Source organism: Megalopta genalis, chromosome 9 (genome assembly GCF_051020955.1).
Source record: "Megalopta genalis isolate 19385.01 chromosome 9, iyMegGena1_principal, whole genome shotgun sequence".
NCBI lineage: Eukaryota > Metazoa > Arthropoda > Insecta > Hymenoptera > Halictidae > Megalopta > Megalopta genalis.
In genome coordinates, this window is record NC_135021.1 from 13,342,112 (window position 1) to 13,363,959 (window position 21,848).

Sequence of the window (21,848 nt, forward strand, 5' to 3'; positions counted from 1 at the left end):
AAGACACTTCGTAGAATTTAAAAGCACTATTGTATTGCTTTCACCGCATTAACGCCATTAAGAGAAGAAATATTAAATATATCAATTTTCTTATCAAACTCCTGTTTTATATAATACATGAGGAAAATTTTTATTTGCATAAAGATCCGCAGTCTAATAATGATAAAAAAAGTTCCAAGCATGTTCTTCACCTATTTTTCCACTATATAAAATTATTTATCCACCAAATATTACAAAGTTCAACAATAAAAAAAATGTACGATATGCGGAACAATGACTTCAGCTTTCAAAGACGAAGCATCAGCGATTTTGAAAATTTTTCTAATCGAAACTAGTGAAGGAATAACTATAAAAAGAAAGTACAACATATTTTTCAAGCTTCGTTTCGATAGACAAAAATATTTCTGCACCGAAGATTGACGGGTTTGTTAGTCAAAAAAATTGTTGAACGTATCTGTATGCATTGCATGCATGAACCAATTGCTTAAACTTCGGCGAATCAAATATCGGTTACTTTAAGAAGCTTCCAGTATTGAAAACATGTTAGGGAACGCTGTGCGAAGGAATTTGAGCGCCAGGAGGAGACTAAATGTTGACTACACGAGCTGGTCGAAGGATTTACGATCGCCCGAGGAAACTAGGAAGCGGAGGCTCTGAATTTTCCGCCGCTTTACCATCTCGGCTCTCTCCGGAGGCTCCTCGCGAACGATGTAGAACGTTCTAATTGGTCTTGTTGCGTCACTTCCCGGCAGGAAGTCGACTCCACCGGCCGAAGCGACGTGCAACTCGCGAAAGGGCAATTCTCGTTACTGGAGAGCACCGCGCGTCTTCGTAATTAACCGCGGTGCGAGATGATGCACCGTACCGCTTTATCAAACCGGCTTCTCGAGCTAGTTACCTCACTTTCGAGTACCGTTGCGGTCCAAATCGATCCTGCAAATCCTACGAAACCCCCGATGCTATGGCGTTCCGTTGCCCCTTTTACGAAAGACGTATACGTAAACTCCGTAAGCTCCATAAGCGTGTATACATCAACTAAATAATTTTGTTGACTACACAGTTCTTTGATTTTTAGGGGGATAATATTTTTTCTTGTTTAAACAGAGATTGAGAAATATTCCTATATTTAATTTGTAATGATTCTTCCATCCGCTGCGTTTAAAAATATTCTTAAAGCTGTCACTGTTTGACGAACCAGAAGTCTTGAAAGTTCAGGCGAACCGCTGCTTTTTCTTCGTTTATTTGCACTTTGCGTTTAAAAAAAGTGACTACGGGTACTTCGAGGCGCACACTTTCGAATATTGGAATGTGTGTCGAAGAAGATTACTCGTGAGAGTTCTTACTAAAGAGAATTTCACAGATCTCGAAGATCTCGCGAAGTGAGTTTTCAGTGACGTGGAAGAAGAAGAGGAAGAAGCAAGAGGCCGACGGAGGGCCGCAAATAGGTTCGCGAGAATGTAATCGAAAAGCGTTGATGGTACGTTAACGGCGGTCGAAGCTCGAAACGCGGATTGCGTAAAAAGATGGACCAGTTTCGGCCGGTGCCAAGTTGCGCAACAGTCGGTTCGCTGCGAAATATGCGCGCGGAGTGAGTCAGGCGTAATAATTTCGCGTTTGTCATGGCGCGACAGGGCGCGAGGCGTCGCGATCTCTCGAAGAAGAAAGTCGCAAGCCAATTGTCTTCCCGTTCTAATTAAGTGGCTACGAGCGACCGGTAGAAGCCGGGAAATCGCGCGCACTTGGCAACGATTTACACGCCCACGGAAATAACAAAGTCGTACAATATTTCATACGTCAAATAGCGCGCGGAGCAATACAAAATACTAATGCGATACTGCTATTGGAAACGCGACCAATGAACGTGCAGTGCAACGGTCGATCGAATTAGTGCAGACAGGGAAGGAAATAGTTTCTCGCAATCCAGAATTTATAGTTTCCTGGAGTCTTCGGGGCACGTCTGTAGAGTCTAGTATAATATATGGCTATCTTAATTAAATAAGGAGAAGCGGAACTAATCAATCAGACTGTAAGCTGTATTCGAACACCTTTTAAATCGCACTAACTTTTTGAAAACTGAACTGAATGGTTTCAATTTTTTTAGAGATGTTGAGTGACTACTTTACTTTACTGTATAATGTCTAAAATACATTTTATTAATTTAGCACTTGGAATGACACGAAAGATAGTAACGCAATTTAAGAACTTGCATGTACCATAAATGCATAAAAATCCGCAGTCTGCTCATAACAAGGTCAATCGATTTCGATAAAATAAAATTTTTTAAATTTTTGTTATAAGCTCAGATAAAAAGATCGAAAAAACGTAATTCATTTTGTTATTCTAAACCCAGTAACATCTCTAAAAAAATCATCCAGTCCAATTTGGAAAAAGCCATTGCGTTTTGAAAGGTGTTCGAATATTTTACTCCAGGGGTTGTAACATCCCTTGGGCGAACAATGGCTGCCGCAGTCATTCGGAGAGTACCACGACTATTCGATCAAGTTCCGTCTCTTGAGCCTAGCCCGAAACGGCAAGCTCCCAGATTAAACAATGCCCGAAATCAGCGGTATCGAGTGAACATTCCAGAACGAGGGTAGAAGAATGACTTACCAGAAGCTTGTTGTCCACAGTCTTGACAACGATCTCCTCGGGCGTGTACTGGGAGACGTCGAATCGGAGCTTCAGCATCTTGCTGTCTCCTTCGTCCTGGATGAGTGGGCTGTTGAGTCCGTCGAGCCAGGCGGAGTCATGCTGCGGGCTAAGAGAGCTGTTCTGAGTACTCTGGGTGGTCGTGCTGAAAGGTAGAGCAAGCGGAAAAACAGCCGGTTAGCCGAAGTGTGGTGCGATCGATTCGCGTACATACAAGTAGTGCGGGACAAGTGCGCTCGAACGATGGACGAAAAAAAACAAAGTAGAAAATGCGTCGACGACGGGGTGAAATCGAATGAAAGAGAGAGGGCGAGTGAGAAAAAGAAGGCAGGAGAGGGAAGAAAGAGCGAAAGAGAATGGAGAAAGAGGACTCTCGGGGAAGAGACGTGTTCTCGGCTGCGCAGACCCTTACCTAGGCGGTGCGATGATGCAACGGAGAGGGAAACAACACAGAAACTGGTCACGAATGGAGGACTATCGTGCGCAAACTACTTCGAAGGGTCAAGCTCGGGTGCAACCGTCTGGTGAAAGCTCGATTTCCCTGAGCGAAACGAACGTCACACGAGAAAAACAAAATCACACTGAAGCTGGCTAATGTGTATCTACACGTTCAACTACTACTGTGCTGGGTCTGTTAGGTTAATCGTGAGGCGTGGTGTTAGGTCGCTGAAACGTGAACAATGCGTGGCCCCATTACCTCTGTGCGATTCTCGATGGTGGTTGTGTGAACAGCTTTTGACTACCGTCATTCGTGTCAACGACTGTAGATCGATAGCATTGACTCGCATTGGAAGCCCTCGTGTTTCACATTCTTTTCGTAGATATCTCAAGAAATATCATCTATTCTTGCCAATTCGATTGTGCAGTTTTCACCGTACAGTAATTGGAAAATCAAAGGAGTGCCATCGATTTTCAGTAACGTTCACGCGATTTACGTGACCGAACGAGCTGTACAGGATGACAAACTAAATGGCAGGAGTCTTCGACTACAGCGCTTTGCATGATTCCTGCCCACGTTTTCGAACGTCTCGGAGATTTAATTACGCAAACAGAAGTTTTTCATCGTTCGTGTAATTATTTCGGTGTATCAATCGATACGAATTCATATCTATTAGGCGGCAATATCTATTAGAAGCGGCAACTCCGTTAATATATATTAAATATATTAAAAGACATATTAGATATATTAAATATATTAATATATTAAAAACTATATTAAATCAATTTTACATTAGATAAGATATTATATTAAAAAATGTTGATTGTCAAAATGGTTTGAGCGGCCAACTCTGAAATATTCGAAAGCGTGTGGCAGCAGCGGTGCAATGTACTGCAACGTCCGGCTAAATGAATTAGGCGTTCCGGACGGTTTTCGTTGGCGGCGATTGTTCGCTTTTATTTTTGTTTTCTGTGTGGTTGTTTTTTGCTGTTTTTACAGTGGCGTCACCTTTTGAAGCTGTCGAATGCGGACCGCTTTGGCGGTGCTGCAGGGTCGACCTTGTCCCAACCTTCGGTCTTCGAGGACGTCGACGTACGTTGTTCGCTGGAGCTCGTGTGATGTCGACTTCAAGTTAGTCACCAACGTGCCAATGCAGAGAGAGCCAATCAGAAGGCGAGACAGAAGTCGAGCAGGGGGAGGAACAGGGGGCGCATTATTAATCTTGTTAACTTTTCGGTTGCTTTTGTTAGTTGTTTTCTTTCGAATCGCTTATCAGTTTTTTTATTCGTTATCGCTTTATTCGCTTGATCCTTTTTTTTCTTTAATTTCAGCGGTTCGTGTTATTTCGGCAAAATCGCTGATCACTCTTTTCCGAACATTTCCGTTGCTTCTTGGCGATCAACGACAACGCTATCGTTCTTCGGAAGGATTCCAAGTGTACACCGGGAAACTCGTAATCGAACAGCGAGATCCGATCGTGTCGCGAGCTAAAGAAACGAGAGTAGTGCTTGCGATTGAACGAACGATTGTTCTGACGAATTTTGGACGAAGTTTTGTTGTTGATCGCCAGGAAACTTTGCGTACATAAGGCGTTCCAAAGAGATCCATTCCCAGGATAGAATTAGACGCTTCCCTCCGTATTTACAAGTGAGAGAGGAAAACAGAGAAGAGGTGTAAAAAAGTATTATAGCACCGGAAGCTTCATCCCCGTTATTGTTTGAAAACCGCGCGTTTGTACATGGCACTCTCGTTTAGAGCGATTAAGCACTGTTCTACCGCTTTATCTACCGGAAGTCACTGCATAAATTCCTCCCGAACATCGTAAACAAATACAGTCGAATAACTTCACTCGAGATAATTGTCTGAAAGGAAACTATTCGGCTTCTTTCGAACGAAGCACACTCGTTAAACAGCCGGTTATTAGCTTCCGGTAGTTAAGCGGTCATGCCTAGTTGACCCTAATCCGAGAGAGAAACGTAATTCTTGGAATTCCTAAAAATCACGGTTTCCTCAGATCGAGACGGATCGAGTTCAAAGTTCTTCGGGAAGATCGAAAGAACAATGCGGGGTAATCGAAGTCTTTAGGTGACTCGAAATTATTCCACGGTACCGAATAGATCGGAGAACGCGAGCAATTTCTAGCTTACTGAAAACACAAAAATCGTGGACGGATTAGTTGTCGTACATATGATAACGCTGCCATTAAGAAGACCATCACGAACAAGTAAACGTTCGTGAGCCGAAGCGTTAAACATCGAGTACACCTGTCCTATGGACAGTTTCGATCATTGCAAAGCCAAACAACGACGCTGATTAAACTGATCATACCTGTTCTTATTCTCTTGGAAAATCAGGAAATCGCTTGGCACTGCCTCGACTCGACTCGACTCGAAAAACATCACACACGAGTGCTGATTAATGTCAACAAGCAAGATCGCCTCGGGACACGCGGATCGATCGATGCTGGGCTAAGATCGTCCCGATAGATCGCCAATTAATTAATCCAGCCGGACTATTTCTGTCGAGACCGGTGCGGGTTCGGTGAAACCGATAACCGGAAGTCGGGGCGGCTCCTCTTCGGGGAGGCCGCCGACCTGGAGGATACTAAAATAGTGCACCAGCTGCGACGCGGTGTCATGGCTCGATATTAACCCCCTGGCTCGTTCTGTCCTTACACACAGAACGAGTCTGCTATTTTCAGCAATTCGATAATCCCTTGTCGCTGCCGTTCCAGTTCTCGTAACGAGCAAACAGCTGTTGCCACGCGGTCTCCAGTTTGTCATTTGCTCTCGTTCTGCGTCCCGAAGGGGATGATTTCCAGAGCTATGAGACATCCTGAGACATCCATAAACGCGTCCAGAGCGAGCACAGATTTTTATGGGATTGTTTCGAGAAGTTTTAATAAATACAGGATCGAAATATTGTAGCCAGCATGTTTGGTGAAATTTAATTTCGTTTTGTTCTTTTTAGTACTTGAGAAATAATTTAATTCTTTGACGACGATCGACGGCACAATACTCACATCCGGTGTGCATTTCTTACTCCAAAGGTTGCAAACGTATAATTTCATTGTTATGTAACAAAAGACCTTGTTCGTTTTTCCCATTATTCAAGCATTTGATGTATACACTTAGCGACAAAAGTTATGAAACTTTGCATACAAAGTTGACATTTCAGCAAAATTTTGATGTTTCGATAAATATACGTCTTACTAAATTAAGAGTACATATTATAATGAAGCTTGTAACACATTATTTACATTGCAATATTCTTTTATTTGGTGAATACGACAGATAAAACGGACAAAAATACAAAAAAGAATAAATAAATACAAAAATACAAAAATAAAACATTAAGAAATTGTAGGAAGAAGATTTGATGTTTTCGTTGACACAATACAAGTTTTTAGCCTATCTTACGATGGTTTACTTTACCCAAGAATATGCATTTATGTAACATGTCTCTTACCTTTTATCAATAAGTGTATAATTTAGTTTTCCGACGAAAATGTAAAATCGTTCGTTTCGTACGAAATTCTACGAGTACTTTGGTAAATCAAATATTTTATTCATGAGGACTCCGATTTCAAAGACAGTATCGCCTTTAAAGAATACTAACAATACCGTGTCTTATCTTTGAAATATTTCGTTGATCTTTATTGATTCCTTGTTCGTTCTTGACGAACGAACGCTTCCGAAAATACTCACGTGTCCAAGAACGTTTAATGGGGCAATAATGGTACTCGCCATTAGGGGAATATATTACTATCAAGCAAACGTTTCACCGACAAATATCGTTCCTGTCACAAATTCCACGGAATGGGACAATTTCGACGAGAAAACGGTCGTCGTATCCCGTCACGCGACCTAACGTGTCCGCACGCTCCATTTTATCCATCGCGATCGTAAAAAGCAATAAATAGCTGGAGTGAGTCAACGGTGGAACAGGCGAAACGGTAAAAAAAGGGGACAATAATCCTAGCGATATATCTTGATAGTTCTAAATTGAATGCACTGCTATTAGCCTCCTCCTCGATCAGGATGAGACTGATTCCTGCCGGTAGCAAAAACGAAGCCGAGGTGACAGAACCGGGACAGGACGATAAGTTGCTGTCTCATTCTACGATTACCGACAACCATACTTTCTTACAAACTCCTAGATTAGATCTGCTCGAAGAACGCGATAACAGCGTGTCTAAAAGGAATTTACATTTCCCGGATATGTATAAAGATCTGTAAAAATCGTGCGGCGACTTTGTGACCGAGCTTTTCCGGTCGCGATAGAATTCAGCGTTCTACAGGAGTGTGTCAGTGCGTGTAAACCCCCATTTGCTGAATCGATTCATAAACTTGGACAAGGTGAACGAAGAGGATATATGTTTGCATAATCTAGAACCATCGAGATCATTCTGATAACCTAGCTTACCGGGTACTATTCAAGAATACCTCGAAGAATGCGTGCTTTTCGTAGATTTAGATCTACAGGGTAATGTCAATTTAATGAATGTTTACTATGAAAGTGAACAATATCAGAGATTTATTGTATAACTGTATTAAAAAAGTCGAATAAGTGGACATCGGATTTTTACATAAAATAGAAAATGTCTTGCATCGATTGCAAAAACCAGAAAATAAATAGCAAGTTAATCTCTTTTTTAATCGTTTTAATAGATTAAAGATAATACATTGGCATTTCGAAATTCCTTCAAACTTTCTATCGCTCGAAATTTCAACTACTCAATTCTAGTTATAAATGCACAGTATCCGCAATCTACGAATAAGTCGAAAATCAACTGAATGCATTTTCCAAGATAAACACCGCTATTAGATCCTCCGGGCTTCCTAGAACAGGGCAGTCTGGAGCTTCCGAAACGCGGCGAATTCAACAGCGACTCGCATCCAGCGGTTCGGACAAAGGGTACAAAGTGGGGGCGTGCATCCGCAAACATCCGTTTAGAACGGGCCGCAAAAAAAAGAGAATAAGCGGAGGGGCTGAAAAGGTAATCGTATGCAGAAGAAGAGCGTCGTCGGCGTGGCCAGAATTGGTCATCCCCGGAAGAAGCGGAGGAAGATGACGAAGAACAGGTAGAAGAAGAAAATGAAGAGAAGAGCCGAGGAGAAATTAAAAGAGGTCTTCCCGGTCTCCTCTGTTTAGGAAGACCCCTTTCACACGGCACAAAAAGACCGCGCCATATCGAGGAGATCGCGGTGCCTGTCAAAATGTCTTTTAGAGCGAAGCCGAGCAGGAAACGCGGCTGGTAGAGCGAGAGCCGCAGACAACAATTATCCTCGGCAGGAGAAAGGTCCTAGCAGCCCGAAGAGGTCAACCATGCCGAGCAGGATATCTCTCGCGAGGACGGAATCGTCGAGCTGGAAAGGCCAACGCGATGCTTACACCGCTAAAGGCCGATCATTTCGTGCCCGGCGTTTCCGTGACCGGCTCTGGGTGAGCTCTATAGTCGACAACTATGTATGCATGTATACATATATGTATGTGGCAAGCGAAATTTCTCGGGAAAACTGTCGACGACGAACCAACACGAAGAACGCTAATCCACTCTGTGCCCTAATGAGACTGCGTTCAACGTTATGTCTGTCGCGTCACTCGTGCGTGGCTGAAGCAATAATTTGTTCAAATTTGAGAAAATAAAACGCAAGGTCTTGGAAAATCAAGGTCGATGTCCTTATCCGTCCAATTTCAATATGATTAAACAAAATACTTCGATTGTATAACATTGTTGAGGTTGCTGGCACGGCAGTGTTGATTAATCGTTGCCAAACTACTTTCGCCATTTTGACGAAATCTCGTGACGAGATTAAGCGACAGCTGTCGTCGCAAAATATTATACAGTAGATATTTTTACTCATCTTCGTAAACAATAATATTTTCTTTTGTATGATTTTTAATTTGTTCACCCTTACGTATTGCTTTCTTTTTTAACTAAAGGATTTTCCCGTGAAAAAATCGATAAATAAATAAACACAGTCTATAACTGGAAAAAAGAAAACTGCCAAACTATCTTCTTTTGCATTTCCTTATCGAACCTAGTAATACAAATATCCATCCAACATTCACAGGATCACATTTTCATTTTATCTCGTCCAGAAGGAACCTTCTACCGAGCGAACGAAATCATCGCCTTGTCCTAATTATCGTAAAATAATTCACAGAAACGGGATTTGCACGAAGATCCTGTTTCGCATTTTTCTACCCAGATCCGTGCAATCGACACTGTTTATCTTCCGATCGAATGCAATGTTAATTTATTTCTTGGTTTTAGAGTGTTTCTTTATAGTGTTTATCCGGCAGGAATTTTCTACGAAAAAGAGAATTCGCACCAAGGTGTTCGCAGAGTAGGTATTAATTAACATCGTGTATCTAGTACGAGCTGATAATGATTTAAAGTGGCCATCGCGAGGTTCTTATTTTCGCCTTGCATTCGAAAGTTGTTTGACAAGTGTAAAGATAGACGGCGAACTTCTAATTTCCCCCTGGCAGCCTGTCAACGTATAATTTATAAACATCGGCGTGCGTACGACGGTTCGCCGGCGCGTACTTGACCCAGAAAGGCGACTTAAGAAAAATCGATGACTGACACGACCGCGACAATAGGCTGACCGATGATCGCCCTTCGATTCATCGATCTTTTCCGCGTTTGCATTCCATGCCGGCTGTAGCTGCAATAAATGCTCCCTAATTGACGCTCAGATTGTACATAAAAATGGACGTGTTAGGAAGCGGAGATACGATTATTCGAGCCTTGCGGATCGTTTCTATAGTCGCCGATTGTGAAGACTTGAATAATCTCCTCTTCCCAAATTGTCCATTTTTGTGCACAATCTGTGCGTCAATTAGGCAGAATTTACTGTAATTGGAGTTCACGCGAAAATTCGTCTACGAATCTTTGGTAATATGATCATATTAACTTTATTTATATTTTCGATATTAATTTCATTATTAACTCTTTGACTGCGAAAAGCGTATGCATACGCTAAAGGAATTTTATTCTGATTCATGTTTATGTGTTATTAACCCTTTATGCTCAACCAGCGATATTTAAGAACAAATTGATCTACCATTACGGTTATATAATTCATAACATAAATATAATGTAAGTACAAGTAATATAATCAGAATGTCATATTACAAATAAACTATAAAGTCATGAAAATCTACTTATCTACTATATTTCCTCATTTTATTCGGCACGGTACAGAGTTAAAAACACGCATTTCTTGTGTACTACGTTTCAATTAGTGCGTGCGACTTGATTCGAATCAATTCAAATCAATCTCTTTTAACACTTGATCAGCAGAGCATGGGTCCATCTGGATCCAGAGTATAAATACTCTTTCTTTACTATCCAGTTTCTGAAAATTGTTTTAGATTTTCACATGTGGTTCATCAAGGTCTATGGAAAAAGACTAAAAAATAGTACCTTAGAAGATATACTGAAGAAATTAATAAATAAAGTTATAAATGGTCCTACGAGTACTCAATTATATTTCAAAATATAATATAAAATATAATATAAATAAAAATATAATAATATATGTTATAAAAATATATATAAATAAAAATATAGTAATAATATAATAATATATGTCAAAAAGGTCCGCCGTTCTTTAAATTTTTATTAAAGATCTACTATAACCTACAATTTCTATTTAAATCTCTATTATACAAATTGATTACAATTTAAATTCATACTAAAAATGTATTTCAAAACACTATGGCACCAGCTGCGAGAATTCGCTTGCAAAAGTTTGCCACGATTGCAGTTTGTTTCAGCTGTTGTTTCGGATGAATCTGACGGAAAAGCTGATCGATGGAGATGCGATCTCGCCATCGAAACAATTGCTCGTAATTCTATTTTCTTGTTACGCATTATGAATGGTTAACGGTGAGTCAATCGCTTAATTCAATCACGGGGAATAGGTCAAGCGGCAACAGATTAGTCTGGGCCTAGGCGAGCGGACATTGTAGATACATGATCCACCCGTGTGCGCAACGTAGATTCTGGATCGCGTGCGTTAATGCTGCTCATCTGGCTTACGAAATGGAGACGGGTAACACAAATCAATATATACTAAGTTTGTGATATCGGTAAACAGGAACGTATTTAATTAAGACAATTTTTTCCATTTTCTTTAAGCGAAATTGAAGCATCGGTTATTTTTGGTGGAAAAGTGATCAATCTGTGAACAGCTGCAACTGCGTTAAAAGCTATCATAAAATTATAACTTTTTTTTTTAAATTACAGCTTGAAATCTCCACTTTTCGATACCATATTCTAATTTCGAATATCATGCATCCCACGACTGTAGTATCCTAAATCTGTGGTCATGTTCGTGACACCGAAAATGTACGAACTTTAACACCCTCTATGGAACTGCAAAAAATTTTTTCGAGCATGTCGTTACAATATATCGTAAAATTCGTACCTTCCTTTTTAATTTGAGGGCTGAATTAAGTCGCTACGATTTGTTTTCGCAAAGTTACAAAACTAATGCCTCTGTTGGTAAAAAAACGAAATTTCTTTCCGAACAATCCAATAGTAGGAGCTAATAGATTAAAATAAAAGATGACAGTTTATATAGTTTCGGATAAATTTCGGCTCAAGTGCATAACCTACCGATTAATACAATCTTTATTCTAGAACAATGTGAAAAGAGATCGCCGAACAACTACCTAAATGAGCCCAAGCACTGCCACATCTGGCAAAATCGTCAAAAAAGTCCGCTTTCTAAAGGACCATTGTCTTTCTGCGTATTCAGGCTCGTGCGCGTGAATCGCGAATGGAACAAGGTCTTCGGCCTTGAAGACAGGACAGAGGTCCGACAAAAGGAGAAGCAAACATTTCGGAGCACCCTGAAGAACGCGTCCCAATACGATTATCCTATTAATCGGTCGAGAAGTGGCGACCAGAAGCACGTGGCTCGATGCACATTGAGTGTGAAACGCTGCGCTAATCATTCCCGGGCACGCCACGACCGTTGCACAGCCGCAAGCCTTATTGTTAGCCTCGAGAGCAGGCATAAATCTCGGCAGCGTACGGCTGCGAGTTCCTCAAGTTTCGAGCATCGATTCCGCGTCTACTCGTACACGAGGTGTAACGTGTTACACGCGACCAGCCAGATTAATTTCCATCCGCCAAGCGATCACGAGCCTCGAGTACTCGGCGACACTTTCGCATAACCTTTCAAACTACGACGAATGCCAAATTTCATTGATCAACATTTTCGAATGATTGCTTTCAGACACAATGAAGCATATTTTGCGTTTATTTTATAGCTGAATAACAATTAGTTAAAATTTTGTTGCGTCAAAGGTGCAACTTACTTTTTCGTTTAGAAATTTCTGCTAGTTCGGACGTCTCTTGTTTTCGGGTAATTGTTGTCGACGTTAAATTTTAAAACATTAAACTTTTGTATTTTTTCATTTTGTTTATTTTTGAATAACCCTTTACACAAGATTATATTGTATATATATGTCAAGATAGACATATTTGCAGTCAATGTTATCAAATTTAAGACAAGTGTTCATAAACTGATTACTTAATTTATCGATTCTATTTCATTCCAAATCAGACATGTTTTTATTCTGTTGTAAAAGCGATGTTTATCCATATATATAAATGAATTGAATTAATTTAAATTAAATTAAATTAAATTAAAAAATAAAATTTAGTAATTGTACATTGGTCACCCCGCAGTAACCGGCTCAACTACCCTAACGTTAGCAAGGCTTTGTGAAATGGACAGGTAAACGGAGCGAAAATCGGTCGAAACGTACGTCGCCGAGAAGCTTCGAGTGCTCGAGGGTGGAAATCGCGAAGATTGCGCAACAGAGACACCGCAATCTGCACCGTGCGTCGTTTCCACCGATGCTCGATGCGCTCGGGGCCGAATGCAACGATCATCGCTATAAATACGTCCGCGAAACCCAACACGTCGGCTCTATCGTTAATTAAAATCGGATCGCGTCTCGATTTCCTCGGCAACGGATCCCGGCGCGAGACGAAACTCTTTTTTTCCACTGAAAAAGAATCCGAGACGGTTCGCGCTTCGGTTCGCTGTTTCCTCGCCCCGTCCCGATCATTCGATTTTAGCGGTGCGAAGAAAATAGGGGGCGAGGGAGGGAGGGAGGGACATTGAAATGATTCGCGGTGCTTTTGACTGAGTCACCGCGCGAGAGAGCACGTACTAGAAAACATTTTCGAAAGAAGCCTCGGCGGAGAGCATTTATTTCGAACGATACTTGTCTATTTGCGGCGAGCCGTCCCTGAAGCAGGGATTGCGTCACCGCCGACGTGAGTCCTCGGACCTCGTAATGGTCCATATTCGCCTCCCACGGGTAAACCGACGATCTGTGATCGACTGAGAGGCACCTGCCCTCCTTCACGAATGCGTAAACATTGCTCCTTAAATTCGGAGCTCGCTACCATCGGGCAAAGATCGTAAAACTGCAGACTTATTCATGAAATCGTCGATGGTCGTCGTGTCAACTGCCCTGATATTTTGAAACAATTAATGGTCTGTGCGACAACATCTCGATTCCTTAGACATACTTCTATCTTTCTATGGTTACCATAATTGTTTCAATCGTCCACTAGTCAATGCAAATCGCTATGGATTCTTTCTTAATTATTTTCACATCTCGTACTCTCACACTATTTCAGTTACTGTTCACCATTCTGCAATCTAATTTTTCCCCAATTTTTTCATCAGTATTCCTCTTGTATTTATTATATTTATTACCTATACTACACTATTTCTTAATTTTTTCTTCGTACGAATTGTATTATATCATTGCATATATCTTATAATACAATTCGTACGAAGAAAAAATTAAGAAATAGTGTAGTATAGGTAATAAATATAATAAATACAAGAGGAATACTGATGAAAAAATTGGGAAATGAATACAAATGAATACAACAAAAGTTTATCATTGCATATATCTTAAACTTTTGTTGTATTCATTTGACGATTATGCAATATCTCTTTTCCTTTTTAATCCCCCTTTTTAACAAAGGATTTTATACCCTATACACGAATAAAATTCTTATTATTATTATACAATTATTCGAGAAGGTATCGTCTTCGCTTATCATCGTATTTTCTTCATTTTATCCACATAAAACGAGCAGTAGAATTCGGACTTTTCAATTTAAAATCATTGCCTTAGCTTTCCACTATCCTTCTCTTCCGCTTATCGTAGCTCGATTTTCATTTCAGATACGAAAAATGAGCGACTTTTCTGGGGAAGCATTGATAACCCGTTTTACGACCGCCGTCATTTTATTGCGCATTAATTATGCGAAAATTGACAAGGTATGACCATAGAGGATGAAATATACTTTGTAAAAACTGCGGTATTTTTTATATCCGTTGACCAAACACCGAATGTCAGAGGTCACGTGCAAATGGGCTACCGAAGATACAGCTTCACGGAGGGTATCTCCGAGAAATATGATTATTTTGCGCAGATAAAATTACTGTTCGTTGATTATGTTCTCTTTGCAGATGACGCAGTGGCGCTCATTTCATAAAACCTGTATCTCGCGATTTCCCTCGCGAGACGGTTGCAGAGATCTACAGTGATCCGCGAGGTGCGCGCAGATATTCGCGCGCCGTAACACGAGACGAGCTCGAATTTCACCTGGATTGGATTGGATTCGATTCGAACAGCGGCAGGAGGAGGGCTCTATTTCTGATCTTGCGTTCCTGTTTAAAACGAGAACTCGATCTAGACGCCGAGCGAATAATTTATAAGTTTTACACAACCGGGACCTTGACAGACAAGTTACTTCACGCTGATCGTGCATCGCTTACGGACAAGCCTTCCGCGAGTTTATCCGCTGCGAAATCGAAAATATCAAACTCTTTTCAACGCGGAGGAGCACCTCGAATAGCCACTGACGCAACTGTTTTGTAACCCTCGTAAAAAGTTCGCGTTCCGCCGCACGTTGAAACAAATATTCGCACGTAAACTGTGAGATTTTGTATTCTCTCGTTTCTAATTCTCCACGCTCACAATTTTGAATCGGGCGAACCAACGGTCCTAAGAAGGAAGATGCTGAATATGACATGCTCGATGTTTATTTATTTATTTATTTCAACATTTTGTGTTACAAAATTAGAACATAAAGTGATAAGTGTCGAACAGACAAATAAGAAAAGTTGAACAATAGAGAACGACAGGATACAGAAATAAATGCCTAAAAATCATAATTGCTGTTATCATAACTTGATAAAATGTTACGAGCTACGCAATGCGCGTAAAACTGTGGTTTGAAATGCGCAAAGAGGGGAGCAGAAGAAGTCAACAGAGTCACCGAAACGATTAGCCGTTGCCAATAGTCGATTAATACAATCGTTTATGAACGGTTCCTGAGTCCAACGGAAGAGAAGGAGCCAGAAAAATCGTAAATTATGGATCTATATTTAACTGCAAAAGGTTACGAATGATAATGAATATACCCGGGCACTGTCGTTGGCTTCCAGCGAAAGAAATCGCCGATCGTTTGCGCGCAATCGCAATTGTAAACCGTTCGAGCATGCACTTGTCATCGTCCGCCTTCGTTTGGTGTCCGAAACGAAGCCAGATCGATACGAGAGAGATCAATCGATCATTGGATTCGCATGCCTACCTACCGTAGCTTGATCACCGTTTTATGATCCGCCGGATAAAAGTCCCGGTCCACGAACATTGTCGATCCGTTGAGAACGAGATCCAGTCGATCGACGAAGATCAATGATCGATTCGAGTGGAACAGACGTATACCACCACTGTGTTGCTTTCAACGTGGCGGAAAAATTACTGCGTAAAACGAGGCGGGATCAACGCGGGCATCCTCATCCTCACCTTTACCGCGCGTCGCCGATTGCAATTTAGTGCAGGATGCATAGTGGGGATGCTTGGAGTCACTGTCAAGGATGCAATCGTTGACGCAACAGGCGAGTATACCTGCTATGCGCAGCTGTTGCCGATGGACTTTCGTACCGATGCGATGCAGTCCGACGATTACGTCAAATTATGGTTTATAATCGGATTGTTCGTCAAACATCATCGAATCACTGCTATCAATCCCTCATTGGTCTCTCTATTTAAGATTCATTGGTCTACTGACATCAATCATTCTTGACCTACGTCTTCGAGCTTCATAAATACTCATCTTTTATTATTAAATTGTTCATTTTATACGTTGTCCTTACATTTTCGATTTATGAAAATTATTAAGGAAAGAAATACATTCTTATCGAACCCTTGCTTCTTAATGAAGACAATCTTGAGTTTGCATAAAAATCTGTCACAATTTTCCAAAAATGAGTCTTGTACGTAAGATTCAAGGTACTAGTATACTTAATTAGTATATTTCATTTTCTGTAGAAATAATTACACAATGCAAACGTAGCTATTTAATCCTCTGACCGCGCGGGCGAATTTTTCATTTTTTGGCATGAAATCGTGGGATAGCTTTATTTGTTACGTAGAGTTAGATACAAGACCTAAGAATTAGATATAAAAGCAGAAACAAAGAAATATAAAAAAATTTTAATTTATCTTTTCTACTAAATTTTACAAAATATTTAGAACACGGACATATTTTACAAACTACTTATAACGCGGAATTATTTTACAAAATATTTAGAATGCGGAATTATTTTGCAAAATATTTAGAACGTGGAAATATTTTACAAAATATTTCTAAGTTGCCCGCGGCAACATAATATTTCTATATTTATCAATATAAATATTTCTAAATTTCCTCGTTCAAGAAATTGCTTAACTTTCTCCCATTTCTGGTTTTCTACACCCAGAATTCGGAGTTGAACCGCGGGAAAATAATTCCCGAGTCACATCTCGAAGACAATTCTACAGCTCTGCTATGTACTTAACCATGCTTCGAATTGCAGGAATCAACTAAATCACGACGATTGATGTTGATAACCGGCGAACATGCCGAGCTCATGAAAATCACGCTCCGAACGAGATTGATCTGTGGACCGAAGCTAATCCACTAGGGAATCTCTGGTTCGCGGAATCTTCCTGGCGGATGACGCGATGCATCCGACAAGATTACAGGAATAAAGCGTGTCCTTTGTCGGCGCAACAAGTCGCGTTAAACGGCACTTCATTATGCAACCTATCGTTCCAGCCGATGTATGACGGGCGTCGAACATTTGCATAATGATCGGGCTTGCCTCGCGGTACGATAAACTGCTCCACGATCCAATGAGTGATTTTAGTTTCGGTGCCGTGCAATTCCACCGAGCAATTTTCTATTAGCGACCGGCCCATTAGCCCGTCTCGCGGTTGGAACATGCAATTTGCAAGTCCGCTACCGAATTGGAGTTTTCGTTGCTCAATTGTAATCTCGTTCTTCTATACAATCGGGATTTTTTTAATTCTAGGAAATGGTGCTTCGGTTCATTTTGAATTCTGACTCTATTATTAATTATAATATATATCAATATTTAAAAATCTTAGAACTTCAGTTTATCCAAAATTAAACAGATGCGATTTCAATGTGTTCAATGAATATTTACTGAGTTCTCAGCTTTATTAAAATTCATTCTACTTTAAGCTCCATTAAAATTTGAAAGTTCAAACGCAAGGAGCATCTTATAAATTGATATTATTTCTGGACAGTTGCGAATGTTCTGCCAGCAGTGCAAAAGCTTTAGTTCCATCGATACTTTCGATCGGGGAGAAGCCCTCCGTAATTGCGAAATTTCTCGTAAATTCCTGTGGCCCGAATTCGCGTCTGCCAAGAACGAGCCGAAAATCGGTCGACACTGTCATGAGCAACGCTCGCAATATATATTAAGGAAGAAATTTATCGGGCAATTCCCCTGGCTAGATGACCAAACTAAGAATTCTTGGCAGACAGAGAAAAGTCTGATATTTATTCCTCCGGATGGGAGATGGGGCGAGCTAACTTGTTTCTCTGGATGATCCCGAAGTTTTTGAATCCCCGAGCCATTAAATGTAGAACGGAACGCGACTCTATAATTAGTTGTTCCGAGGGATGGTCGGACTACGATATCATCCACGTTTGAACAGACCACCTATTAAAATAACACGACTGTCGGGTATTCGGCGCTGGCATGCAAAAACCGAGGCACATGGCACGCATTCGTTCGGTTTATCCGGCGAGAGGCGAAACATTTTTCGGCGTGACTTCGAATTTTTATTCAAAACCAAATTCAGCTTCTATTTGAGCCCTCAAATTTCAGAAAATTCTCACGTAAACATATTTTAACATCGAGTCAAAGTAACCCTATAAAATCGAATCATTTTGCTCTGAACTACCAATCGGAATTTGTAGATTTTTCAACATGATTTCAAATTTTTAATTTCAAACTAAATAAATCTCTATCGTAAAGTGAAAACTTCCAACTTTAATTTGAATCACCAAACTTTTGAAAAATCCTTCTGGAAATTATTTTAAGATAGACATGAAGTAACGCGTGAAAATCCGATCACGTTTATTTCGTTCAAACTAAAAATATGCACCACGTTGGAACTGCATAAACACTTACGATTCGATAGCAATAATAACAATTCCAAATACAATCACATTAAATCCACCGACAGAAGTCAAAGTAAATAAATTCGCGAACACCTTCAACTGTTTCTTCCGAAAACAAAATATTGGATCTTGTTAAAGTCTTTGCTTGCAGACGCGGGTTTCATCGAGCAAAATAATCTAGCGCCGAGGCGCTTCAAAATGGCGGACAGAGTCCTCAAAGCACCAGGTGCGAACTTTCGTCTCACCATAGTTTGTTTTTCGTTTACCCCCTAGCAAGATCCAGCACCAAAAAAGAAGTTTTGAGAGGGGCAGGGGAGGGCTGGAGCTGTGCGTACTGACGAAGCCTCTATAAATAGCGGGTACGTCGCTGAAATACGTGAAACGAATACGCGTGTGCATGCACGCGTAAACGAGGAAAAAAGAAATCGACAGAAACGCGACCTTAATTTACACGTGGAGTCCGGAGGGGGAGGGGGAGGTTCGAAGCAGCGATTTTCATTATCTTGGGATAATAAATACGTCGACGGGCGCGCGAATGTTTCGCGTGCCGCGGCTCTTTTTCTCAACCGTTCCCCAGGCTTGTAATCGCGCGAAACGTTTCCTGCAATTCGCCTAAACAACCCAGAACGTTTTCGCACGGCTCCCCCTCGCCGTGGCATTTCAGAGATGCTTGTTGTTACTTGTCACAGAATGCTTGCGCATTCGTATTTCCCCTCGGGGCGACGCACAAGCGTACACGAGCGAAATTTTCTACTACCGTTGAACTTTATTTTATTCATGCAATATCAGAATAGACGAATTCTTCTTCACATTTAGCATTGCTCTTTGAAATGTGCGAGAAGTTTCAGAGAGACTCGTCGAATAGTTTCTTCAGAAAATATTCGAACAGTTCAGCTTACTTTCGACAGTGTACAAAAGGCTCGTTCGATATTGTTTTTTATATTTGTTTGAAACTCCGCACGGAGATAATGCTATTGTAAATTACGCCGTTGTGTTTGGAAGAGTTTGCTGGATCGTTCTATGTAACAAACGCTCGTGCAGCTTTTACAGTTAGTGCACAGATAATTCTAGAACTTGAAGTAACAATCTCAGCTTTAAAATTGAATTTCTCGAGAACCGAGGATTATAGGAAAGAACGGTTTCAAAATGAGAGTTCAACGTATCGAACTCCTCGAAAATCGGTAATCGAGCCCAGTTCTGCGAAACGAGCGCAGTGTTTACACCTGTCGGCTGACGCACCGTTATGATAATTGCCGTTAAAAAATCAACAGCCGTTGCATAACCGGCACACGAGAAATGAGTTACACGCGTTCGACTCCCTGCAGTGCCCTCTATCTATAATTCCATCTCTGAGGCACGTGCGTATGCGAGCATAATTGTAAAATTCTATTTTGAACGATTGATAATTTCCTTTCTGCGATCATTTCATTTTTTGTTTACGCGATACAAAGAAAAACGAGAATAGAGATTATGTAATACGGGACTTGCAAGATTAAAGTTTTTGGATGGCGATAAATAAATAGATATCGCACGGCAAATTACCGTTTTAGATAATTCCGATTTCATCGGTGATAACTTTGATTTACTCGAGAAATACCCCCAACTTAGATCAACTTTCGTTGCCTACTCGAAACTATTTTTATCCTCTTCAATGTACGAGGTAATTGAGGTACCACTTGTGGCTGCCTCAACACGTAATTGTTGACTTATTTCTTCTTATCGCATTAATTTTATTGTTGTTTGTGTTTTGTTGCCCACATTTTATACTGTCCTATGCTTTTGGTACTTTTTACTATTATAGACCAATTATTTTGGTACTGTTTTGTTATTACAGTTCGATTATTTGAAAATAATCTCAAAATTGAATGTAAATTTTAAAGTAAAATGGACTGACGAGGATAGGCTTGAATTTTGTTCTGATCGAAAATAAGTAGCGGTCCAACAGCTTTCAAAATGGCGGTCAGATACAAACAGAATTCAAATCGTGATAGCACAGCATCGATCCAGTGTCCCGAAATCCGTCCCAATTATAATTACATTATCAATTATAATGATCGAGTCTCGGCATCGAGAAAAACGACTAGAGAATAAGTAAGAAAGAAAAACAGGCGCTTCTTTGTTTTGCAGCGTTAAAATATCAGCTTAATTATACGCTACCCGCCGATTCTCCTTCATTTGCGTTCGTGACGCATTTTCGTTTTGCCGATTTTTTATAACGCACAATATTTCCATATAACACCTGACCGAACAAGTAAACGGAACCACTTTAGAACTCGAATGAAGCAAAACACCGTGTCCTTGCTTCTTCATAAAAAACGAGGTACACAATGGGTCGAAACAGGCTACAACACTTCTTTATTTTCTTTCCCGTTTGTCCTTGCCAAATTGTAGCAAAGTTAGTGCGTTTTTAAAGCACGCACGTTCAAGCGTACTGGCGAAAGTATTGCCTCAGTTTACTGACACGAAAATAGATAAGTATGCTAAAAAAAAGCGGCGAACATTCTTTGGTCAAATTCACTCAGAAAATGTTTTCGAGTTTACTGACTGAAAATATATTCAAATAAGTAATCCGAAAGATGATGGTCAATCTATGAATTTACGAAATAATTTTTACTGCTAATATTATAAATAAAAGATATTATTGCTCCTGTAAAACATAATTGAGATTAGCGAAATAGCCTGAAGGTAGACAGAAGAAAGGAAGAAGTAACGTCGAATAATTAATCGACGAGATATTGGTCACGAACGCAAGTCGAAGGGCAATCGTGGCGGGTAGGTGCGCGCGCGTAAAAAGGTTAGGTGCGTTTCGACAGCTGCCGGTATAGCAACGTACCTGGTGGTGCTCTTGAAGAAGTTGTTGCTCTCGCGGTTCATCAGCTCGCTACGGAACCGTGACATCTCGTCCTCCATCTTTCTCATCTCAGCGTCGAACCGTTCCCGTATGTTCGAAAACTCGGTGTCGATCACGCTGAAGTCACCGATCTTGATGGGAATATTACGCTTGATACCACTGTCAGCCATGATTCCTTCTTCTCGGACCGCACTTGTGTTCTCTTTCACCAAAGCCACTAAAGTGATACGATAATTAAGCACTACTTGCTCTCCTTTTCTCTCCTAGCCTCGCGCGAACGATCGCTTCTTATGGATAGCGAAAATCAGTTAAAGCCACGTACAACCGTACTGCGCGCTGCCTCGCCTAAGAATGAGCGCGGCTCACAG

The 21,848-nt window shown here is 40.7% G+C and overlaps 1 protein-coding gene across 4 annotated transcripts in view; it reads right to left on the reverse strand.

The window, feature by feature from the left end:
* The window catches only part of LOC117220772 (protein lethal(2)essential for life), a 38,877-nt gene extending 17,030 nt beyond the window's left edge, over positions 1-21,847 (reverse strand). The window contains exons 1-3 of one of the 4 annotated variants that reach the window (XM_033471043.2): positions 21,463-21,847; positions 4,097-4,213; positions 2,611-2,758 (exon numbers count right to left, since the gene is read on the reverse strand). In XM_033471043.2, coding sequence (XP_033326934.1) covers positions 2,611-2,758; positions 4,097-4,213; positions 21,463-21,650 — 453 coding nt within the window. In that variant the 5' untranslated portion in view covers positions 21,651-21,847. Of the gene's footprint in view, positions 1-2,610; positions 2,795-4,096; positions 4,214-15,747; positions 15,921-21,462 lie in introns of those variants that run through there. The other 3 variants (XM_033471042.2, XM_033471045.2, XM_033471044.2) reach the window with 3 other exon arrangements.
* Between the last annotated feature and the right edge of the window lies 1 nt (position 21,848).